This window comes from Polyergus mexicanus, unplaced genomic scaffold, assembly GCF_030449975.1.
Source record: "Polyergus mexicanus isolate NDT 795.1 unplaced genomic scaffold, iyPolMexi1.0 SCAF_14, whole genome shotgun sequence".
NCBI classification, from domain to species: Eukaryota; Metazoa; Arthropoda; class Insecta; order Hymenoptera; family Formicidae; genus Polyergus; species Polyergus mexicanus.
The window spans coordinates 3,222,856-3,237,892 of NW_027223334.1; the positions used below are offsets into that span (position 1 = coordinate 3,222,856).

Below are 15,037 nucleotides of genomic sequence, written 5' to 3' on the forward strand. Positions count from 1 at the left end.
AGCGTCCGTATATAAGAATGCCTAAATATAATAATAAGACAATACTTCTCTATAATTAAAAGTTTTTCTTCAATATTTTATATCAATGAAATATAAAATATTGAAGAAAAACTTTTAGAATTTTGATAATTTTTGCAGTGCATTTAAAAAAATATTGTCTTATTTATTATATTTAGGCATTCTTACATACGAACGCTCCTGAAACAAAGCGTCGCGCTCCTTAGTTACGCGTATCTGGCGACTCGTCGCTAACGCACGAACGGTGAGTGGGGGGCAATAGGCGTGAGCCACGGAATCGGGCCGAAATGTGCAATTAAATCCGAGCACTGTTTTAAAAGATCGTTCGTCTTATCTCGCGTCAATCACGCGCCATGCGCCACACGCACGTCGCAACTTGCACGGTACATGTCGCGTTTCTCGCATCGCTAGGCAACGTAACAATGTGATCGCGCAGTCTCCGCGGTCCGCCGCTACATAATAATTGTGCAGCAGTTAACGACAATACGTAGTATGAAGATTTGCTACGCTGTGAGTGAGCAGGTGAGTGAGTGAGTGCGTGAATGAGTAACCGAATGAGAGAGTGTATGAGAGTTGTGTAAAAGAGAGAAAAAGAGCGAGAAAAAAAGTGTATGCGTACGTGCGTGTGTGTGTATAAACGTCTTTCCCCCATTCCCTCCTTCCCTTTCTCTCTCTCTCTCTCTCTCTCTCTCTCTCTCTCTCTCTCTCTATCTATCTGTCTCTTTCTTTCATTTACGCACACACTCCGCCATACACACATCACGTGTAGCAATCAGCTGATTGCAGCGTCCGACGTGCGGCGATCCGGAACAACTTTCGCTAAAGTGACGTTATTTTAAGAAATATGTATTCCTGACGTAATTCTAAGACATTTTCTTCTTTACCAAAATTTTATTTAAAGCATAATTTTATGTTATAAGATAAAATAGTTAGCGACTCATGCGGTGGTAATCACGCGTTGGACGGTCAGCTGCGGCGCGTTGCGCCGCTTCTTCTGCCTTTTGTACTCGACGCGTGATTTGCTAACTATTTTTGCTTATAATTTAAAATTTACGCTTCAATTCAAATTTTGATAAAGAAAAAAATCGTCTTAAAATCGTATCAGGAATACGTCATTTTAAGTATGGAAAGTTGTTCTGAAACACCCTGTATATATATGTATATATTTATAGATATATGCTACAATATCAATTCATAATCAATGTATAGTGCAATTAGGATTCCTTTCATTTGTAAACTATATCCTATAGGATGTATATTTAAAAGTGTTTGAAAAGAAATTTTTGTATAATTTATTTACATTTTATATAAAATTTTATTAAGTTTTATACAAAAAGCATATGTTAAAAAATGTATAATGATTTAGAAGTTTACTAAAATTTTAATTTATAAATACATATACATTTATATATTATCTACATATATTATCATTCACATATATTACATCAAAATAATGTATATATTTATAAAATGTACACGTCTTAATGCAAATAAATCTGGAACAATATGTTTTAATGCGATCCAGGCACGCCAAGTTTTTATTCTTTGCTTTAGTGCAGTGCTCGGATTTAGTTGCACATTTCGGCTCGATTCCGTGGCTCACGCCTATTGCCCCCCACTCACCGCTCGTGCGTTAGCGACGAGACGCCAGATACGCGTAACTAAGGAGCGCGACGCTTTGTCTCAGGAGCGTTCATATGTAAGAATGTCCAAATATAATAAATAAGACAATATTTTTTTAAATACACCGCGAAAATTATCAAAATTCTGATATTTTATATTTCATTGATATAAAATATTGAAGAAAAACTTTTAATTATAGAGAAGTATTGTCTTATTATTATATTTGGGCATTCTTATATACGGACGCTCTTGAGATAAAACGTCGCAGTCCTTAGTTACGCATATCTGGCGACTCGTCGCTAACGTACGAGCAGTGAGTGAGGGGCAATAGGCGTGAGCCACGGAATCGGACCGAAATGTGCAAATCCGATTGCTTTAGTGTAAGTTTGTTTTATGCAACTTAGAGTTTATAAGAAACTTTTTTTCAATAAATATATCCTAAAGCGTTAGATATGTATATATTATGCATTTAATTAATTACAAAATAACTCTATTTAGCTTTACGCCCTACTACTTTAATTATATTGCGATTAACTAAATATAATTTTTTTTAATATTAGAAATAAAATAAAAAAATTTTATAACAAATCTTTTTTCTGTTGGTGCAATTTTTTATATCATTATTTTGTAGAATATATTTGTACAACTTTTTGTGTTAAAATATTTTTATAAGTTTTTATTTTCAATAATTTATAATAACATTATTTTGTGCATATTAAATTAAAATAATATTGTTTTATAAATACATATAACAGTTTTTCACAACTGGCATATTACTTATCGCTACATATCAATAAAAAATGTAGAAAGTAAAGAAGCTTATCTATGAGTAATATCATTTTGGTTGCTGATTCATAGCACAATACTATTTACACATATTTCTAAAGTTTGGAGCAATATTGAGAGTTAGCTGCAATCTGTTAATGTTTTAATGTATAAAAACTTTGGCGATTGATACATTTATATACAATAAAATACATTGCGCAATATTGACAATCATATTGGATTATCATATTGCTTATCTCTCTTTCTCTTTTTTTCTCCTTCTCTATATTCTTATTTTTACGTGCATATTTTTACATGTATTAGCAATTTATATATTTATCCATTTGTTATTTCCATGAATATCTTTTTTTCAAGTCAAGCATTGCAAGAAATTGCAATGCTTGACTTGAAAGAAAAGATATACATGGAAAACTTGATTTAAATCTATTTATTCGTTTAAATGTTATTTACTAAAAATTGTAGATAATATTATTTCTTTCTCTCTCTCTCTCTCTCTCTCTTTCTGTAAATTACTTGGTTTTTTTCTTTCTTGCAGTTGATTTTAGGGGATCAAAAGTTAATTTCACGATCAAAAGTTTTTGTCATAAATTAGGAAAAGTATTAATTACAACTATTTTCTTTTACGAAGACGTTAAAAATCATATTATTTTATGATATTTTAATTATTTTTATAATCCGGATTTATTTATTTGATTTTTCAAATAGTATAAACGTAAGAAATATTTCTTTTTCTAAAATTTTGAGAGTTTTTTGTTACTATTGTACAGCCAAAACATTTTTAATACTGTCACGCATATCAAGCGTTTTCGTTATCTGTTTGATAGGAAGGAAATAGAAAACAATATAGCTGTCTTTTTCTGCTTCGAAAGTTAACCGAAGCTCACACGTACGCGGTTTTTACTTGTGTGTGTTATCGTTTCATTAGATTGCGTTCGAAAACATCACTCGTGTGCACACGAGCATCGTTCTATCTTTGTTCAACTTTCAGTAACTAACAAAGATAGAACGACGCTTGGTGCACACGGATGACATTCTCGAATGCTGTCCTATGTTTGCATGTTGCTAGCTAGAGTTTCCAGTTTGGCATCTCTGTCTCTAATCTCTAGACCCTAGACTCTATACTCTACGTCAACCAGTCTTACTTCGAGCTTCGAAACGATCAGTCGTTTCCAATTTTCGGTTTCTAATCTTTAGTTTCTAGTGTTGACTTATTAAATTTTATCCGTATAGGCTCTTTTATTCGATTTCTATATTAGTGTAACTAACAAAGATATCTAGAATATAATTTTTTTTTGTTATTAAATTCAGTGTTCTTATAATCAGTAAAACGAATCTTATATATATATATATATATATATATATATATATATATATATATATTCCCACTCCCATTAAGTATTTTTTGAATTGGCACACACGCAATAACAAATTATTTTCTAAAATTAATTACTCTGGATCTCATGGTGATGGTTGAAAGGATGATCCACTCGTCGTAACAATCAAAGTGAATCTCGCTAGCGAGGATCGTTGCATGGCAAGGTATTGTAACAACACGACACTCAGTCGTTTAATAAAAATTGTTATTTAAAGCTAATAATTCTGGAAATATTTTTCAATGCTTAAAATACATGAAACACGCTGAAAAAACCAATCGTCGTCTGATCACATAATATTACAATCCTGTCTCTGCTAACAATTTCGCGTATATCGGAATAGATAATAGATTATTATAGTGTTCTTATTAGTACAGTTTTTCTTTCTCTCTCTCGTGATACCTAATAATAATTTTGAATCATCTACATTAATCAGATCTTGTCGAAACAACTCGCTTGTGGAGAGCGTCCAGGATTTTCGTCAATGACCTTCAACGCAGCGTTCAAAATGATCATACCGTTCTACAATATTTGTCAGCACGTGATTTGGAACATTCTAGAATTATCTAGAATATTACACTACAATGTAAGTGGAAACCTTCCGTTTTAGCCTTACACTTAACACAATGGACAAGGGAAACTGAGGGCTTTCTCTTTTATTGCACTCGAGACATTCATATTTATTATTTCTGGACCTTCGACTGAAACCGTAGTTTCAATGACCATACCTATAGCCTTACAGTTAGATACTGCATAATATTTTCTAAAATATTCATTTAAGAATATTTTATATAAATTTACTTTTATGGAATGTTATTGTTCATGATAATTTTATTATTCATTTTGCCATTATTACATCATCTAATATTTTATGTAAATTAAACTTGCTTTTATAAAATTAACTAATTGTAAGTCCACATTGTTTAATATTGTTGTTATAATAAGTAATAATAGATAATAATTTTCTTTAATATGTTTATCCTATTCTATATACTATATTTATTCTATTATTATTTTAGTTGTATTATTCGACGTTTTACTTCAATTAATTTCGTTTTGATGATAACATGACAATTAATTATTAATTAATTAATTAATTAATTAATAAACAATAAATAATTAAGCTGAATATTTAACTATTTATAAGTTATAAAAAAAACTTAATGTTTGCGCGGACGTTTTTAGACCATCCCTCCCGGGGGAGGGAGAAAGTACTGTCCTTTTTCATCTCTTCTAGAACAATATAATCACATGTATATTGTTCATTGCTCCAAGGACCGCGGTTATCGAGATCTAAACGATAAAGCCGCTTATTGCAATGACATTAATACTATCCTTTCATCCGAACAAATTTCGTTTGCACTTGTGGATTGTTATTACAAAATGTTGTAATAATATGAATAATTATCATTACGCGGATTTAGCCTACACCGGGTGTAAACGAATAATAACAAAATTTAGATTGCATGGCGAGTTCGATATGTGTTCCATTGCTTATCTAAATTTTTTTCTCGAAATTGACAAGCGACGGAGATCATCTTCAATTATATATTATACGATCTGGTTAAAATTCCCATTAACCAATCAGACTAACAATTTTATTTTTTGTTATATTTGGACATTCACTAAACGCGGGCGATTTCTGGGAAATATATTTGAAAAAAATAATCGAATTTGGTGCAGATTTCGAGTCTTTCGATTTCTTCGAGCCGCAACTGTAACATAAAAATACTTATGTATAATTTGTTATTACTAGAACACTTTACAAAGCATGCGCTATTTATTTCCATATATATACCTACTAACAAATAAACCTACCAAATTTTTACACTCCGATTTTTTTCTAATTTAACACAAATGTAGAACTACCAAAATTATTTGACCCGTATTTTTTCATTTGTGCCCATAAGCGGTTTTACAGGTAGTTAATACCTCTTCAATATTCAACCCTCTACCATTATAAATACAATAAAAACGCATAAGAAATAAATTTTAATGCAAGATGTAAAAGTTTTTTGGATCGCTAATTATGAATGTAAAGTAAGATTTGCAAAATTATTTGTTTAAATAATATAGTGTTGAAACAAATGAGCAAAAAAGTTAAAGAAATACAATATAGTAACTATATGTTATAAGAGTTATTCGGGTAAGTAATTCTAAATATGCACGCACGCACGCACGCACGCACGCACGCACGCACGCACGCACGCACGCACGCACGCACAAACACACAGAGCACACAGCACACACGGCACACAGCACACATCATACAACACACACATTTTTCTTTAATATTATTATTACATATTATATATATTATTTTTTTTTAAATTTTGTTAAATATAAGATCTATTGTTGATTTTATATTTTTATTTTTTTTTCTAGATTTTTGCGAAACACCTATAAACTTTTGTTTGAAAAATGGTGATCTTATTTGTGATTCCTGTTATGATATTACAACTTTTAGATGCACTTGGTGCACAAAATCAAAGTACATACAGCATTCTTTTTATCCGAAAAATTCTGATCGTCCTCACTACTGTACATATTTTGAAGAGATAAAAATTTAACAGATTTAAAAAAGTTATCAAAGAAAAGAATAAGAAAGATAAGAAAGAATAAGAAAGATATAAATGAAAAAAACATTTTTAAAAATCTACAAAAGAAAATAAAAATGTAAAACCTACAAAAGATCTTATATTTAATAAAATTAAAAAAGAAATATATGTAATAATAATATTAATGAAAAATGCATGTATGCTCTGTGCTCTGTGTGTGTGTGTGTGTGTGTGTGTGCTTTAATAACATATGTGATAAACAATCCAAAAATCTTCTATATCTTAAGCCATTGTAAAGCACTTCAATTTTTTCTTCAATCTTGTTGCCGATTTGTTTAAACCGTTTATTGTTTAAATAATTTAAAACAATCTTTACAAATTTAATGTCATATTTAATATCACTTAACGGATAATTTTTATAACATATGATCACTATATACTGTATTTTTTCAACTTTTTTTCTAATTGATTTCAACGTTTTATTATTTAAACAAATAATTTTGCAAATCTTACTTTACATTCATAATTAGCAATCCAAAAAACTTTTACATCTTGCATTAAATTTTGTTTTTTATGCATTTTTGTTGTACTTATAATGGTAGAGAGTTGAATATTGAAAGAGTATTAACTACCCGTAAAACCGCATATGAGCGCAAATGAAAAAATACGGGTCAAATATTTTTGATAGTTCTACATTTGTGCCAAATTTGATAAAAATCGGAGTGTAACACTTGGGTAGGTTTACTTGTAAATACGTACCGTTATTCCTTATCAAAAACTGAGATGAAAAGTCTTGAACCATTTTTTTTATAACACTTAATAGAAAAGTTATTTTTGGATAAAGTCGAGCCAATCAGCGCCGACCTTTAGCTGGGCGCAATGAGCCGCACTCCTGGTAGTATGCGTGATCGCTCCGCTAGCATAGAATATTCTTATACATCATACAATAACAGAAATAATTTTTTCTTGCAGTATTTTTACAGGGTAGACAAAATAAAGCGTGATGAATTTTTATCTCTAAAAATTTTGTTTCTAGAGAAAAATGTTTCAAATAAAAGATGCAGTATTTCAAGGAGAACATAAGTTAATGTTATAGGAATGTTTGTAGATGACGTTTTTCGAAGTTATTTAAAGTCAATTTAATTTTTTTAATGGAAACCTTTATTTTTTATCGCATATTCTTATAGTTCTTGAAATCTTTTTAAAACACTATACAAAGTATTTTTTCAAGTATATTTTGAGTTATTTTATATTTTATATGAATATGATTTTTAATACATACAAGAAAAAATTATTTCTATTATTATGATGCGTAAAAATATTTCATGCTAGCAGCATGCGCGAAGGACAAATGTCGCCGCGCCACCGTAACGGCGGACCATAGACATAGTTGACATAGTATATCTAGACCGAGTGTTGAGGAATGGGAGCCGAGGTGCACGTAGAAAAGGAGATACTCTGTTTCGTGCCCCTTGCGTTCTCACTCGTTCACACGTAGCATGACGAAAGAAGCACTATGCTCTGTGCGAGCGAGAGAGAACGCAAGGAGCACGAAACAGAGTATATCCTTTTCTACGCGTATCTTTACCCTCACTCTTTAAATAAAGCAAACGCTCGGTCCAGATATACTATGTCTATAGGCGGAGGGCTTACGCACACTACCAGGCGCGCAGCTTATCGACATGCGTCCGACTAAAGATCGGCGCTGATTGGCCAGAATTTATTCAATAATAACTCCTTTTTATTAAGCATTATAAAAAAAATGGTTCAGGACTTTTCGACTCAGTTTTTGGTAAGGAAACGCTATGTACCTAGTAGGTGATCATTGCGGGTCACCCTGTATAGAATGTCCGATAATTTTTGACACATCTGAAGTGTGAAGGTAGATTGGCTCAAACTGAGAAGGAAAGTTCTGTACCATTTTGCGATTTTCGTAATAATTATTGATAAATTAATTAAAAAAGATCGACCAATTCGCTGCGTGAATATGAGTGCGCAGCGAGAAAAGACAATCCAAGAGTAGGCGCGCGACAAAGTTTTGGGAGGAGCGTTCTACAAAAAATAACAGTTGCGTACGAGCGATACGATGGATTCTCTTGTCCTAGTAACCACATTTCAATGATGCCCATATTAGGCCATTTTTTTTCACCGCGCGGTAATACTCACGCAAATTGGTCGATTTTTTTAAATTAATTTCTCAATAATTATTACAAAAATCGCAAAATGGTACAGGACTTTTCTTTTCAGTTTGACCCAATCTACCTCCACCTTTCGTTTGGTCACTTATTTGTCGAACACCCTGTATATATAGTTACTGTTACTAAACACATACAGGGTGTCCGAAAATTTGCGTAACATTCTTTAACGGAAGGTAGAGGGTGTTGCACGAATTTTCGGACATCCTGTATACATATGGATACACTTTTATATCACTTTAGTAAAGTACTTAAATTACATTTATATGTTTATGTTGGTTTCATAGATTTCAAAAAAACATTAATATTTAAAAACAGTATTATTTTTACAATTTAGATTTTGTATACATCTATAAATATCCTCTCAAGTAATTGTTGTTTACTTTTAGATTTTATATACATCTATAAATATTCTCTATTATTCTAATTACAACTATTAATATTATTTACTATTTACTAAGCATTTTCATTAAAGAAAACAAATAGCAGGCATTTGCGTATTGCTGCACATTTACACAATGTTGTTCTCAGAGACGTTCTTTTTCTGCATGCGCAGCATAATGGCAGTGGACTTCAGGAAAGTAAAATTTTAATATTTTTACAAATAATAATGTCAATATTATTTAACAGACAAAACGACACATATTGGAAATTTTAAGAAAAGATTGCAATTATCTAGTATATGTATACGTATCTCGATGTATATTTTTTTACATTAAATTAAACTAAATTAATTTTTAGATTGTTTTTAAAAATACAGCGCCCTTTTTCTTACGATTTTAATACTTAAGGCCAGACACGTGAAGTTAGCCCCCTAATATTAGAAATAAATTAAATATTATGCTAGTTAAATATTATAATAATTAAATTTTTATACATGATTCGATTGTACATTGTTTGCACAGAAATGCACTTTTTTATTTTTGTTTGTACATTTCTAGTAAACAAGTTATTAAAAAAAAACTTTTTTTGGGGGGAGGGAGCAATTTTTCACATTCAAAAGAGTTGAAATTCACATCAGCTTTACATTAGCCTCCCAATTTTTATAATAATGGTTTTCAATCAATTTAATTGATGGATTATACACATTTAATTGATGGATTATACACATTTAATTGATAGAGTTTACACATTTCTAAAAAAAGAGTTATCCAAGAAAACTTTTGAAGGAGTCAAGTTTACGTAAGCTCTCCGCTTTTTACAAAAATGGTTTCCAATCAATCTAATCGATAGATTTTCGTGTTTGCAATTACATACAGTCTGAATTTTCGTGTGCTCATTTGTAGAAAAAGAATTATTAAAAAAGAATTTTGCGAAAGTTTGTTCGTGCTACGCAGAGCGCTCTGCGCAGTACAGAGTACATGTATGAGGTTTTCTGATTGTGTGCGTGTGGGCCGGAATCTTGTTCTGGCATCATTGATTCTAGGTTACATTCTTTCAAACCATAATCCTTGACCCAGGTAGCAGATGTTTTAATAAAAGTACTATATATATTTATTTTCCAATAATGATAATTTAATATATATTGTATGAATATTTTCTATCAATCACATCTATAATTAACTTAAATTATATACATTAAATATTTTTAATAATAATGAAGGACATGGAATGTCGTAAAAATCCTTTTTATATAAAAATTTGTGACCTATAATTACATCTATATTGAGATCTTTATTGTCTGCTATGCTTTTTATTATCACAATAGTTCCATCGACTATTGTACAACAATTATCAGCTATTACATTAGTACGTAAAGTCATATTTGTATTTTTTTTATTATTTTATATTGTGAATTAAAACAACCATGTATTAATGGACCAAATGAATGAATAGAGAAAGAAAGAGAGAAAAAGAGAGATCTACTATAAATCTACTATAGAAATCTACTATAAAATTTACAGTTTCTTCTGTCGTAAGTTTTTTGCTACTTACTTTTTTTCATGTTCGATATATCTTCGAACAATTTGTCGTAAAGTTTTGTTAAACTTTTTTAACAGTTCTTTCAATGTTCGTAAAAAATTTTTTTTGTATGAACTAATATTACTAGTGGATCAAACTTCTTTATATCCTTTACATCCTACAAGATAAATAAGATCATACACTGAGAAAAAAATACTGTCGAATAAAAAAAAATCGCTTTGATTCAATTAAACGGCAATGTCACAGGCTGCCACAAACTTTTGCAGTCTGTATATTTTAGTTAAATTTCATTAAACATTTATATTAAAAGAATTATGTATCATATTTGAAGTAATGATATATAATGTTATATTAACAATATGCCGAATTATAAGAATTTTTTTAAGTAAACAATCTAATTACAATGTAATTATGGGATTATCATATATATGATTATAAGAATATTGCACGATATTTTTCCAATTTAATTTTTCTTTAAAATTAATTTCATATTTAATTTGTATGATTATATTGATTAATTATAAATTAAATGCAACTATATTTTCACTTAAATCAGATACAAACTATTAGTAAATTTAAATAAACTTATATATGCATATAATACATATAGATTTAATGTATCCAAATATATTATTCAATGTATTAATCGCACATTTCATTAACTTACATGTGCAATTAAATCAATTATTAATATATTTTTTGTAAATAAAAAAGCAATTGCTCTGATAATATCCTGAATTGAAATATTATACTTTAATAATATTATTAATACTTAATAATACTTAAATAATTATACGTTAATTAATTAATTAAACATATAAATTTAATTCTCCGAATTATATGTCGTGTTTTTATAAATTAATATTTAATTATAATAATTATCTATACTTTTGCGTTAAACCAATTTTACATTAAAACGCTTTTATTAATCTATCACTTTAATTAGATATGAAGTTCGAACATATAATAAAAATATTGTATCAATCATTAGTGAAATTTAAAAAAATTATTAATTCAATAGTATTATTATCCAAATCAAGCGCATGGGATATTAATCAAAATCAATAAAACATCAATGCGTTTGAATAGAATAATAATATGTTGTTAAATTAATAAAATTTCTTTCAATTACACTGTTATTTTTTGCTGTATAAGTTACATAACATATTGGTATTAAATAATAATATACTTGTTTATACATTTTACATAATATATTTGACAATTGAAAAAAAAAATTGTACATGGCAGTTTACATAGTATACAATATAATTGCTTTGCAATTTTACAATAAATTTATTTAAATTATTAAATATCCAGAGGTGTCTTACTCATCAAAAATTGATGCATGTATGTGTTGCATATTACCAAGAATTCAATAAGTAATTCCATAAATGTAAGTTCTATATAATTTTTAAGTATAATACGAGTAATTATGTGTAATTATGTTAATTTTTTAAAATAAAATATAATATTTTAATATTTTGTTTAATTTGATGTTGTTTAATTTATAAAAAAAAAAAAAAAAGAAAAAAAATAGAAATTTCTCTTATATAAACTTGAATACACACAAAAATATAAATAAAATTAGTGCTGAACAAATGAAATATCAAATATTAATTATTTCATAAATGATAAAATTTGATTAAATATATATCGAAAATATGTCATAACGTATTTTTTAAGACGTTTTAATTTTGCCTGGGTATTATTGTTTTTTGCTTATAAATCAATGAAAAATAATGTAAAGTAATACGTAATTTCAGAAAAAAATATGTATTGCGACAGTGAGATACCTTTCGTTAATCTATATACTTAAATATACTTACTTATATTATCTAAATATACTTACAACTATCAATCATATTACATCAATCATATTCATAATTGTAAAAATATATAACTAAAATTTAAATGAAAAACAAAAAAGGGTTGTTGATTTTTCTAAATTTTACAAAAAAACTTAAAAGTTTAAAATATATTTATAAGTGTAAAAGAATATGTTTTTAAGAAATTTTATTGTTGCATGATACAAACTATACTTTTTATATCATATTATAATAAAACAATTTTCAGATTTCAAACTCATTAACTGGAAAAAAATAAAGCATTAACAGTACATTTTGTTTTGTGAAAAGAAAAACCTCAATCCATAAACTTTAACTTCTTTTTTTCTATGACCTTCAAACGTTAAAATATAAAGTTTAAGGTATAACTGAGATATAACTTTTACCCTGAGCATCAACATGTATGTTATAGGCTTTATATGTATTAAGTTTTGATTGCGATACTAAACTCCAAAAGTGTGATTCTGTCACTTCATATGCATAAGTATGAGTACAAAATTGTAAAGTTTTTAATTGTCTATATATAAAAAATATATCACATAAATTGTTTTTTAATATAAATTGAATTAAAGCAAATTTATAATTATTATCGTCAACTAAAATAACCATCTTTGGCTTGTAAAATGTTCCATTAACTTTTATCCAAGATATAGACTCATAATTATTAAAAGAATCAGAAGGCAAAACATTTTTAAAATCTACGTAGCATTCAATATTTTTCAATCTTTAATGTAATGTAACGCCCTTTAAACGTTTCTGTTATAATATTGTACCCAGATAGCAAAATGCTAGCAGCATGCGTGCAGATTGGCAGCAAATTTAATCAAAATTTCATGCCAAAACCATAGCCATCTGTGACCACATTAAGCTCAGGTTTTGTCGACAGAGCCTGCTGACAGGCAATGTGAGCAGATTGGCAGCAGAAATCACGCAGAGCCTGCGCGCAATCTGACGGCAGATTGACAGCAGAAATCGAACAATTTCTAGACATTTATATAAAATGGTATATTTAAATGGATTTAAACATTTAAAGGGTCTCGAGTCCAAGTAGCAAAATGACAGTAAATTTTGGTCACAAAATAACCAATTAGAGTTAATCCTAAAGTTAGGTCTCATATTTCGAGACGAGCATACGCCTGTAAAACTCGATTCACGACAATTTCAGTAAGAGAGAAAGAAAGGAAGCAGTTGAAAGATTATAAAATAAAATCAGACAAAAATGGCAACGTCTAGTAATGAACTTGCTGTTATTAAGAAATTGTCGGGACAGGACAACTTTTCAGTCTGGAAATTTCAATTAATGCTCATAATGCAAGAAAAAGGATTTGATGGTGTCCTTGATGGAACTGAGCTTAGGCCGATAGAGTAAGAACAACTGGATAACTGGCTGAGAAAAGACAAAGGCGCAAGAAGATTAATTGGCTTAACAGTCGAGGAAAATGTGATTAATCTCATCATGGGATGTGATTCTGCAAATGAGATGTGGGAGACAATTCTAGGACTCTATGAAAAGAAGTCGGGTCAACGAATTGTAAATCTATATAGATAGCTGCATAATTCAAGAATGACTGCGGACATGTCAATGACTGACTACATTGGAAACATCAAGAAGACGCTTAGTGCGTTGAAAGCGGCAGGAGGTAAGATCGAGGATCTGAATGTGATTGCGATCATTCTGGATGGCTTGCCGTCGAGTTTCGTTCATTTCTGTACTACATGGGATAATAGACCTGATGTAGATCAGACGCTTGAAAGATTGTATAATGCGCTAATGAATGCTGACGAGCGTTTACAGAAACATGATGATGTAATGGCTTTAGCAGCGTCAAGGTCAACAAAATCCAGGAATTTTGAGCCTAAGGAAACAAAGAACAAATCAAAGGTTAGCAATAATACAAAATTTACAGGAAAATTTGTTGGTAAATGCCATCACTGTCATAAACCAGGACATAAGAAAGCAGATTGGATAGCAGACAGTGGAGCAAGCTACCATATGGCATTTGATCGAAAAATGTTCTGCTCGATAGAAGAAGAAGAAACTCATGAGACAATTGGTCTAGCAGATAATAGAAGACTATCAGTTAAAGGAATCGGTCAAGTAAAAGTTGAAGCCTGGGTAAATGACCAGTGGAAGACCGTAACTATTAGTGATGTTCGTTGGATACCAGAATTAGGTAAAAATTTATTTAGTTTTAAAGCCGCAACAAATCACAATTTTAAGATAATAACAAGTAAGCAGCAGATTAAGGTAATTAAAGATAAACAAGTCTATGCTTATGGATTATGGGACCGCAATACATACAAAATGAAATTTAGACCAGTGTGGCCATCACAAACGTGTATAGCTCAAAAGATGTCACTAAAGCTATTGCATGAAAGAATGGGAGTGTTGATACATGCAAGTGTTGATACATTGCGTAAAATGATCAAAAATAATTCAGTCACTGGTATCGAGCTTAATGATGAAAGAACTTTCTTCTGTGAAGCATGCCAGTATGGTAAACAGGCAAGAAGACCGTTTCATTCAGTGATTCCAAAGGATGTAAAACCAGGAGAGATTACACATACGGATGTATGCGGCCCGATCGAAGAAGTAGCACTGAATACTGGTAGATACTTCATGGTTTTGAAGGATGAAGCAACTGACTTTCGAACAGTGTATATACTACGCAATAAAGAAGAGGTAGGTCAACGAATAATCGAATACTGCAATATGG

The 15,037-nt window shown here is 29.8% G+C and overlaps 1 protein-coding gene across 8 annotated transcripts in view; it reads left to right on the forward strand.

Annotated features, from left to right (window-relative positions):
• Positions 1-297: 297 nt before the first annotated feature.
• LOC138939439 (uncharacterized) overlaps positions 298-15,037 on the forward strand; it is a 126,978-nt gene continuing 112,238 nt past the window's right edge. For 5 of the 8 annotated variants that reach the window (XR_011447851.1, XR_011447850.1, XR_011447852.1 and 2 more), the window contains exons 1-2: positions 298-540; positions 4,237-4,386. Coding sequence is in view for 2 of the 8 variants with exons in the window: in XM_070307224.1 (XP_070163325.1) it covers positions 511-540; positions 4,237-4,386 (180 nt within the window). In the remaining 6 variants the exon portion in view is untranslated. Of the gene's footprint in view, positions 541-3,797; positions 3,967-4,236; positions 4,387-15,037 lie in introns of those variants that run through there. The other 3 variants (XR_011447855.1, XR_011447853.1, XR_011447854.1) reach the window with 3 other exon arrangements.